At 45.2% G+C, this 11,119-nt stretch overlaps 1 protein-coding gene across 2 annotated transcripts in view; it reads left to right on the forward strand.

The window, feature by feature from the left end:
• The window catches only part of KY (kyphoscoliosis peptidase), a 47,234-nt gene that overhangs the window by 8,253 nt on the left and 27,862 nt on the right, over positions 1 to 11,119 (forward strand). For both annotated transcript variants that reach the window (XM_007457545.1, XM_007457546.1), the window contains one exon: positions 9,836 to 9,910. In XM_007457545.1, coding sequence (XP_007457607.1) covers positions 9,836 to 9,910 — 75 coding nt within the window. The remainder of the gene's footprint in view (positions 1 to 9,835; positions 9,911 to 11,119) is intronic.

The following is an 11,119-nucleotide window of genomic DNA, read 5'->3' on the forward strand; positions in this document are numbered from 1 at the left end:
CCTGCTACCTCGGTTTTTCTGCTCAGGGCCTGGTGCCTGAGAGCTCCTGTAGACTCAGCCCCAAGATGTCACCACTGGTGCTCTCAGCACTGATGTCCTAATCTATAAGGGTTACATCCAGGGTGCAGTGTGGAAGGAGGATGCCCTGGAGGATTCGGAGGTCCTCGGGGAATCGCTCTCTGAGACACCGGCTAACCCAGCGTCCCCAGGGAAAGGCACTGGCAGGTAGTGAGGAAGGGCCTGTCAGCTCAAGTTCCCAGCAGGAGGTGGCCAGCTGTCCTTGCAATCTAGGTCAGTATCCATTTAGGGAAGAATTCCTGGGACTATGGCTGCAGGACAAACCCAGGCCCCCTGCTTCTCTGAAATGGACCTAGCAGCACAGCTCACCCCAAATAAGAGTAAGTGATACCTCACTAGAGTGAGAGTGGATTAGCAACCACTTCTCTCGCTTAGTTCTGGCCACATCCCTGATGGGGTCACGGTGTTATTCCTGTTTACAGAGGAGGAGTCTGAGACTGGAGATGCTGCAGTCCCCAAGCGGGATGCTCCTGTCAGACCTGTGGGGTGGGACTAGTGGGATGGGGCCTGCCACTCTCCAGAGCCTCCCTGGCACACCATACCCCAGCTCTCATGGGCCACTCACATGCCACCTCCCAGTTTCTGAGGCTTCTAGAGGGCAGGAAGGAGAGTCGCCTTGGCATCCGACAAACAGGAGAGGGTCCATTGTAGGTTGGGATAGGATGGACCACCCCAGGTCTTAAGGGAGCCTGGACCACAGCAAGGGAGAGGCTGCCCTGCTCTGGGGCTGAGCCAGAGTCCACATTGATGCTGATCCGTCCATTCCACAAAAAGCAGCTCTGGATGCCGGCACTGGGGATCCATCAGAGAGCACAACAGACAAAGGTTCCTGTCCCCGCGGAGCTGACACCTAGCGAGGGAGACAGATGACCCTAATAAGAAAAATGCAAGGTGAAAAATGCAAGCCCCAGATAAGGCTGGGGGAGAAAATAAAGCAGGAAGGGGGATGGGGGGGTGCACATGGGTGTGTATTAGTTTCCTACGGCTGCTGTAACACATTGTCACACACTTTGTAGCTTAACACAGATGTATTCTCTTTAACACTTCTGAGACTACAAGTCCCAAGTCAGCCTCACTGGGCTAATCAGTCTCTCGGTTGGCAGGCAGGTCCCTTTCCTTTTGGAGGCTCTGGGTAAGAACCTTTTCCTTGACTCTGCCGGCTTCTAGAGGCTGCTGGCACTTGCCAACTTGTAGCTGCGTCACTCCAATCTCCACTTCCACTATCACGTTGCCTTCTCTCCGTAAAGTAGATACATTCCCCTCTGCTTTATAAGAATCCTGGTGATGACATTGGGCCCACCCAGATAATCCAGGATTGCCTTCCTATCCCGAGATCCTTAAGCGAATCCCATCTGCAGAGTCCCCTTTGCCATATAAGGTAACTTTCACAGGTTCCCAGAATTAGGACATGGATAGCTTTAAGGGCCATCATGCAGCTACCACAGGGAATGATTTAAAATAGAGTGATTGAGAAAGGCCTCCCTGGGAAGGTGACATCTGAGTAAGGGAGGCGGTGGAGCAGCGGGTCATGCGGCCTCCGGGTAAGAGCTCCCAGCAGAGGGACACCGGGTGTGGTGACTTCATGCGACAGGTGACGGAAAGATCACGGGAATCTTGGATCTTCATGCGGAAGAGGGCTTCGGAGGATTCATCTGCAGTGGGTGTGTGCGTTGAATGAGAGGGGAACGATCACAGGCGCCCCAGTGACCTCAGGCCCTGGAAGTTATTCGTGATGAATCAGATTTGGGTTGAGGCCTCATCCTTCCAGGTCACCCACCCTCATCCCCACGCAGACACTCTGTGCCTGCTTGGATCACGCATGCACTAGGCTCCAACTGCCGTATTTCCAGACTTGTGACATCCCTGTCGAGCTCCATTCTGCAGAAAGAATCATGAATGGCCCTGGGTTTTCAAGAGCCCAGTGGAAGCCAGGGTCAGTCAGGGCTGCAGGAGATGCCCTTCATCACCCCCTGATGGGTGCCCCTGAGGTCTTGGCCCTGAGCTCTGCACACTCTCTGTCATCCCACGACTAGAGCCACTGCAGTACCCGGTGCGGGATCTACAGAGATGGACCATCCCGGGTCATCATTCAGCTCACTGTTCCTGGGAGGTCAGAGCTTACACTTCCTGCACTAAAGCTGACTGCCATACTCTGCGTAGAAACCTCTGTTGAACACCCAGCCAGGGGCTGCTTAAGGGTCATTTTTTTAATAATTACAAATTCTTTACCTGAGGGTTTCTGACTCTCAGCTACTGCAGGAAAAAATTCCAAGGCAGAGGATCCAGGTTGTAAAGGCGGCATCCAGTTACGAAGAGCATTAAGGACCACCTTAAGTCAATGATGGCAAACATCTGGTGTGAATCCTGCAGCCTCCACACACTGATATACACCCATGTGTGTGTGTGTGCACACTCACACACACACATTCACATACACACGCACATACCTGACAGTCTTTGCTAATTGATAAGCGCTCCAGGCAGCCACTTCCAATCAGTCAGAGTTAATGAACAACACGAAATCTGTTTGCCATCTCTGCATTAGGAATTCTGAGCAAATTATGCCTTTAGACAAAGCCTGATTCAAAGCCGCAGAGACCTGGAGATAAGCTCTCGCGTGGGAGGACTCTCCTGATGGGGTAAAAGGCAGGCCCAGGGCAGCAGGCCAGTGGACGGGCTTGGGCTTGCCTGCTGCATCTCCACGTCTGTGAGGGTGGGGAGACGGAAGCAGAGCCCGTAGCATCTGGGAAAAGGGCCTGGGAACCACTTCTCAGATGTAGCAGAAAATAATCGCTAATACACTTTTACTAAGACAGCCAAAGTTTCAGCTTCAGAAAATGCTGTTTGGGTGACAACTGGTAGAAGTGGGGAGGGGTGCCATGAGAGAGCCAGCCAGGTGACCCGAAATCCCAGGAAGGGGCTGCTTTGGGTTTAGATGTGACTAAGATTAGCGTCATGGTATCTGACTGCACTTAGGGTTTAGATCTCACTTTAAATGGTGGTCCAAATAATGCTCCATTCTTTATCATTGGCCAGATTAATTTTTTCCATAAATTAAGAGTCTTATTTGATACAGGTATGTTGTAGTCAGCAAACTCTTAGCACTTCACACCTTTAGGAAGCACGGGTACTGTGACCCTGCTCACCTGGGGACAGCATGCCCAGACCCAGGCCCGTGTGGAGCAGAGAAGCCTCCCAGAAGGGCTCTTACACAGCTGTGAATGAGAGCGGGAATCACACTCCCACACCCATCAGGGAGGCGGGGAGGGGAGCGATAATCAGCAGCACCACTTTGGGGCAGAGCCAGGAGTGGGCCTCAGGAGGATGCTGGGCGTCAGAGGGGAGAGAGAAGAGGCAGTGTAGGAAGCAGGAGGGGATGAGAAACAGTGATGGGTGGAGCTTCCGGCCAGGGCGAGTTCCCAGCGTGAGACCACCTCGGAAGGGCTTAAAGAGTATTTTGTTTTTCGGCTTGCTCATTCTCTGACAGAGCGACGTGGCTGGATTGGAGTGGTTGGAAGTACCCGGACGTTAGGAGAAGTTTGGGGAAGAGGTTTGTTGTTGAGCCCTAAACCAACAGGTGGGTCAGTTTTGCAGCTTCTCTCCACTTCTGGAGATCGTTGCAGCTCAGCATTTCCCAGATTTTGTTTGATAAAATAGTACTGGGTCCAGTAGACTTCTGCAGGACTTCTCAGAGCATTGTGTGTTGCGAACTACAAAAGGGGAGAAAGTGGGCATTTTTATCACAAGGAATCTGGCAGCCAAGTACAGCTTGGCACCCACTTTGAAAACTGACTCCGAGTGTCTCTGGGGGAGAAAGTGCAAAGGCAGAGGTGAGGAGGCTGTGCCTCGTGCATCGTGGGAAGACACACAGGCAGAGTTGGCTGCCCATGGCGATGGTACCCGATCCTGTGACCAGAGCTGAATGATGCTTTGAACTCTGAAATGCTTACCGTCTTGTCAAGTCGCAGGCTGATTTTCTTTGACAGTGAATGTGCTAGAAACTACACTCAAAATGAATATTAACCCCTTTAAAGTAATCCCTCGGGAGGCCACACTGTATCTTTTAAAATTGTTTGAGAATTACCCTCTTTGGCATGCAGAGCAAGTTCATTAGCTACACAGGAAAGTCAGTATTGTTATTCTGTGAAAACACATTTAACAGGCAAAGGGTTAGTAAAAAGAGCTCTTACAAAATCAACAGGGAAAAAATAACGCATCAATAGGAAAATAGGTGATTCATTATATAAGATTTAAAATGGCAAATAAGTATATGAAAAATACTACACTGAAAATTAAAGAAATACACAAAAACAATGAGATGTCATTGTTCATTGATAAAAATGTAAAGGATTAATAACAATCAAATGTCAGTGAGTGTATTGGTACTCTATTTTTACATTACAAACCACCCCAAGACTCAGTGGCTTAAAACAATTACCAGCTTACAAGTCTACAGGTTGGCTGGATATTCTCGTCTGAGCCACACCTGGCTGATCGCAGGTCCTGGCTGGGCTCGTTCATGTGTGTGGTCAGTTGGAGGGTTGGCTGGAGAGCAGCTGGTCTAGGGTGGCCTCACCTGAGATGGTTCTGCTCTGCTCCACGTGGTCTGTCATCCTCCAGGAGGCTAGCCTGGGTGCAGTCACATGGCAGTTGTGGCTGGAACCCCAAGAATGGAAGTGGCAGCGGCAAGGTCTCTAGGCCTAGGCTCGGAGCTTGCACAGCATCACTTCTACCACATGCTAACTGGCCAGATCACATCATCAGGCTGGGCCAAGTGTGATGGAAGGAATAAAAGACCTCTTCTTAGGAAGAAGTATAAATTATTGTGGCCAATTTTGCCATCAAACACAGCAAGGATGAGCAAAATAGGCATTCTCTTTCACTGTTGAGAGGATCGTAAACTTAAAATTATTCATGTGAAAAGTTTGCCAGTATCTACAAAAAGCCTTAAAAATCTCCATACCTTTTGATCCATGTTTAAGAATATATTTGAAGGAATTGATGTGAAGAGTGTGTAAAGCGGTGTGTATCAGAATGTTCATCACATCACTGTTTAAATAGCAAACCATTCGGGAAATGTTAACTATCCAACAAAAAGGGATTGCTTATAATGATTATAAACCATTTATAGAACAGAGTATTATGCAGCCATTTAAAATGATGACTTGTGAAGATGACTTTATATTCACTGACATGTAAAGACTTAAGTGAAGAAAGCAGGATACAAAAAGCATGTTTATTATAATCCTGCTTTTCAGTGTCACCTATTTTACATCTTTCTGTATCGTACAAGTTTTTGTTTTGTTTTCATTCTGCTTTGACTTTGGTGTTTGGTTGGTATTTTTATTTTCATTTAAATTAACATACAGTAAAATTGGATTTTCTGGTGTGGAGTTCTATGAGTTTTAACACATGCACAGATTCACGTCACCACCACCACGATCAGAATACAGGGAAGTTCTGTCACCCCAAAAAGTCTCTCGTGCAGACTCTTTGTAGTCACATCCTCCCATCATTCATTCCTAAGAGAATTGTTGAGAAGTACAGCTTGATATGGATGTACCTCAAAGTGTTTATCCATTCACCCATCGAAGGACATTTAGGTTGTTTCCAGTTTGGGGTGATTATGAATAGAACTTCTATAAACATTTGTGTATATGTCTTTGTGTGAACATGAGTTTTCATTTCTCTGGGATAAAAGCCCAAAAGTGTAATTGTTGAGTCATATGTTAAGTACATGTTTTGTTTTATAAGAAACTGCCAAACTGCGGTATCATTTTACAATCCCACCTGCATATACTTGTCAGCATATAGTATTGCCACTATGTTTTTTATTATTGGTCTTCTAATAGGAGTGATATCTCATTCTGCTTTCAATTTGCATTTTCCTAATGGCTAATCATGTTGAACAACAACAAGATGTTGAACATCTTATTTGGTGATATATCTATTCTTTTACCCATTTTCTAATCGGATTGTCCTTGCACTTTTGTAAAAAATCAATTTGCCATATTTGCGTGGGTCTATTTCTTAATGCTGTTATGTTCCATTGAGCTATATATCTATCCCTTTGCCAATATCACACTGTTGTGATTACTCTAGCTTTTTTTTTTTTTTTTTTTTGCGGTACGCGGGCCTCTCAATGTTGTGGCCTCTCCCGTTGCGGAGCACAGGCTCCGGACATGCAGGCTCAGCGGCCATGGCTCACGGGCCCAGCCGCTCCGCGGCATGTGGGATCTTCCTGGACCAGGGCACAAACCCATGTCGCCTGCATTGGCAGGCGGACTGTCAACCACCACGCCACCAGGGAAGCCCTGCTCTAGCTTTATAGTACATCTTTTATTCCTTTTAAGTGATTTTAATTAATTTATTTATTTTGGGCTGCATTGGGTCTTCATTGCTGCGCACCGGCTTTCGCTAGCTGCAGCAAGCAGGGGCTACTCTTCGTTGTGGCGCGCAGGCTTCTCATTGCAGTGGCTTCTCTTGTTGCAGAGCACGGGCTCTAGGCGTGCGGGCTTCAGTAGTTGTGGCACGTGGGCTCAGTAGTTGTGGCTCGTGGGCTCCAGAGAACAGGCTCAGCAGTTGTGGCGCACGGGCTTAGTTGCTCCGTGGCGTGTGGGATCTTCCCGGACCAGGGATCAAACCCATGTCCCCTGCATCGGCAGGCAGATTCTCATCCACTTTGCCACCAGGGAAGTCCTATAGTACATTTTAAAATCAGCTGGAGTCCTCTTAATTTTTTTTCAAAATTAGTTTGGTTATTCTAGTTGCTGTACCTTTCCATCTAAATTTTAGAATCATCTTGCCTATATCTACCATCTATAAAATTCCTCCAAGGAGTTTGATTGAAATTGCATTAAATCTATAGATAAATTTAGGGAGAATTGCCAACTTGACAATATTGAGACTTCCAGTTCAGAACATGATATGTTTCCCCACTTATTTAAGTCTCTTTTAATTTGTGTGATCATATTCTTTAGCTTTCAGCCTAGAGTTCCTGCACTTTGTTTTAGATTTATACTTATTTCATTTTTAGAGATATGAAAAATAGTAATTTTAAATTCAATTTATAATCATTTATTGCCAATACAAATATAATTGATTTTGGGGTGCTGACCTTGTATTCTGTGACCATGCTAAACTTACTTTTTAGTTCTAGGAAATCCTTTTGTAGATTATTTGGGATTTTTCTTTGTAGACAGACATGTCATCTGTGAATAGAAGACTTTTATTTCTTCCTTTCTGATCTATATGACTTTTATTTCTTTCTCTTGTCCTATTTCACTGAGTAGGACTTTCAGTACAATGTTTATTAGGAACAGTAAGAGTGGCCATCCATGCCTTATTCCCAATCCTAGGGGGAGAGCATTCCAGTTTTCACTATTAAATATGCTCTTAGCTCCGAGTTTTTGGTAGATGCCCTTTTTTCAGATTAAGAAGTTCCCTTCTATTCCTAGCTTCTTGGGAGGTTTTGTTGAATGGATGTTACATTTTGTCAAATGCTTTTTCTGCATCAGTTGATATGATCATGTGGGTTTTCTTCTTTTAGCCTGCTAATATGGTGAATTACATTCATTGATTTTCAAATATTGAATTAGCCTTGCATTCCCAAAGTAAACCACACTTGGTTGTGGTATGTTGTTCTTTTACTATATTGCTGGATTTTATTATCCTAATATTTTGTTGAGGATTTTTATGTTTATGTCCATAAGGGATATTGGTCTGTAATATTCTTTTCTTATATGGCCTTTGTCTGGTTTTGGTATCATAAAAGGATATAAATTATTCGATACTCTTCTGTTTTCTGAAGGATGTTGTGAAAAATTGTCATTGGTGTTATTTCTTTGTAAATTTTGTTAGAACTTGCCAGTGAAACCATCTGGGCCTGGTTTTTGTTTGCTTGTTTGTTTCTGGAAAATTTTGAACTACAAATTTAGTTTTAAAAATACATATAGGAAAATTCAGGTTATCTACTCATTGGGTGAGTTTTGGTAGTTTGTAACTTTCAAGGAATTGGTTCACTTCATTTTAGTTGCAGAATTTCTCTTCATAGAGTTATGTGTACTATTCCCTCATTATTATTTTAATATATACGGGGTCTGTAGTGAATCACTCATTTCATTCCTGATATTGGTGTCTTGATTCCTGATTTGTGTCTTACCTCTTTTTTATTTGGTCACTCTGGTTAGAGTTTTATCTATTTTACTGATCTTTTCAAAGAACCAGCTCTTGGTTTTGTTGATTATTCTATCATTATTTCTTCAAATATTTTTTTTCTGCACCACACTTTCTCCTCTCTTTCTGGGATCTCAGTGACATGAACATTAGATCTTCAGGCATTGTCACACAAGTTCCTGAGGCTCTGTTCACTGTTTCTCTCTGTTTTTCCTTAATAATTCCTATTGATCTAAGTTCAAGTTCACTGACTCTTTCCTTTGTCATCTCTATTTTGCTATTGAACATATCCAGATAATTTTTTAAACAACTATAGTTTTCAGTTCTAGAATTTTTATTTCTTTCTTCTTATGTCTTCTACATTTTTCTGATACTTTGTATCTTTCCATTTATTTAAACTATTTACCCTCACTTTTTAGAACATGGTTATCATGGCTCTTTCAAAGTCTTTGTCTGATAATTCCAAAATCTGTGTCATCATGGGGTTAGCGTCTGTTGATTTTCTTTTCCTTTTTAAGTTGATATTTTCTAGGGTTTCTCTATACTGAGTAATTTGGGATTGTAGCCTTTGCAATGCTATACAGATCTGCCCTGCACATACACCACCCAGCAGCCAGTCTGGGCATTGGTCTACCCCCTAGTTCAGTTCTCAAAGACTGTGATATGATGCTTAGGATGAGATCAAAGCATGCACAACATGAGTGAGGTCCATCCATGAAGAGGTGACCACAGGAGTTCCTCCATAACTTTATGGAATTGCTTTCTTGAGCTCCCTCCTCTTTATGACCCACTTCCCAGTCCTCTGGCCCCAAAACTGGGGTTTTAGTTTCCCCACTCTTCTGGGTAGTTCTCACAATTCTGCCTGCATCTGGAACCAATCAGCAGAGAACAAAGAGAGAAAAAAAATCAGTGAGTATTTTCTCCCACACTCTTGGGAATCATAGCTTCACTGGTACCTCCTCTCAAAGTCTTAGGTGCCTGCCGGGCCACCAAACTCACTGCTGCACTGATACCAGCAGAACTCCCCTGGGGGCTGAGTCAGGAGATAATGGAAAAAAGGGGTAAAAAAACAACAAGGGATTTCCCCCACTCTGACTCTTAGATTTTCCTTTTCTCACTCCACAGGCCAAAAGAAAGGGCTTCTCTCAGAGCACTTTTTCTCTGCATCCGTTGTGCACTGCTGGGTTTGGGGCTGCCTTTGAGTCCAGTCTAGGTAATACCATTGGGGGTAGGGAATGGTCAACTCTGCCAATTTGATGATGCTTTAAATTCTAATCTTCTTTCCCAATTTGCCTATCGTTTACTTTGCGGAGTCCTCAAGGAGTTAGCCCATGCGTTCTTTCCAATGCCTACACTTGCATTCGGTGGGAGAGACAAGGTAGAATTTGTTTACTCCATCTTGCCCAGATCTGGAAACTGTCTGCTTATTTCTTGTTTTCTGGTTTTGTAAACAAAAATTATTTGCATGTTCAAAAGAAAGCTCTAAAACCATTGTGTTTTATTGATCAAACATCTGTCATGAGACATTGCACCCTTTCCTGGCAGCGTCTGGCTGAGAATATCACCCCCTATTCCTCTGCAGGGACACAGCTGACTGTGGAGGTCCACCCTCAGGATGCCATGCCCCAGCTGCTCAAGAAGTTCTCCTTGGCTAAACGTACGTACGTACAGGGCTACTCATGTGTGAAGGACTGGCAGGGAGGATTGAGGGTAGCTGGAAGGGCCAGAGCCCAGCCTGGGCACCTTCTTGGGGAAGGAGAGGAGTGACCTGGGCCTACATGCTGGGAAGAGGCAGAGACACGACAGCTTCATCCTGGACACTCTCTTCTCCACACTCAACAACCCCTGTTCTTAAGTCTCTGCCATTAGGTGTGGGTAACACAAGGCATTTAGCTAAAGATGAATTTCATCACAAGAGTGCTGTTGTTTTTAGACACCATTTATTGACTGCCTAAAAAGTGGCATGCACAGTGCTAAGCACTGTACACTCAATAAGTTTTTAACTCTTTGATATGCACCAGTATTATCCTCACCTTTTAGATCAGCAAAGGCTCAGAGAGGTGAAATAACTGCCAGTCACCCAGTTAGGAAGCAAATCAGAACCCAGGTCCTAATGAAGCCTGTACCCTTAACCACCGTACCTGGCTGCCTTCTATGCTGTGCGCACAGGCCCAGACCCACGCCCACGATGTCTCCTCTGCTCCCTTCTTGGTCCTCTCCCTGCATCTGTCCATCCTGTGGGTAAACAGGGGCCTGGGGAAATGCCGGCCAAGGAACGGAGGCTGCAGAACAGCCAAGGCTGAGGTTCATGAAGTGAAACTTCACGTCCGCTTGTGGCGGGGGCCGAGGCAGCTCCTCCAAGGCTGCCTGGTCCTGCAGCCCTCAGCAGCCAGGGCCTCGGGAGGGCAGGCAGGTGTAGAGAGGTCAGGCCCTGGGAGTTGACTGGCTGGGTTCAGATTCCAGCTGTGTGGCCTCAGGCAAGTGGCTTAACCTCTCTTTTGGACTCAATTTCCTCATGTATAAAAGGAGGAAAATAATTCAACATCCCTCATAGGATTTTCATGAGCTTAAATGAGATAGTCAATAACGCACAAGCCAGGTGTAGTAAGTACACAAAAAATCTGGCTACTCTTTTGAACCCCCATCACTCTACCAAAGAATGTAGGTGGAAACAAAATGTGGGTGTAAGAAAGACAAGGCCCACTGTTTCTCAGATTGGCCTATGTACATTTTCAACCTTCTCTACATTTGAAGGCCTACAGTGGCCTTCAAGGGCAGAGAAAATCTTGCCTTGGCTTCCCCACCTCTGGCTCCTCCTGGTTCCAACAGGGACCCACATCTTCCTGACCTGGCTTCAGATCAGCAG

This window comes from Lipotes vexillifer, unplaced genomic scaffold (genome assembly GCF_000442215.2).
Source record: "Lipotes vexillifer unplaced genomic scaffold, Lipotes_vexillifer_v1.1 scaffold86, whole genome shotgun sequence".
NCBI classification, from domain to species: Eukaryota; Metazoa; Chordata; class Mammalia; order Artiodactyla; family Lipotidae; genus Lipotes; species Lipotes vexillifer.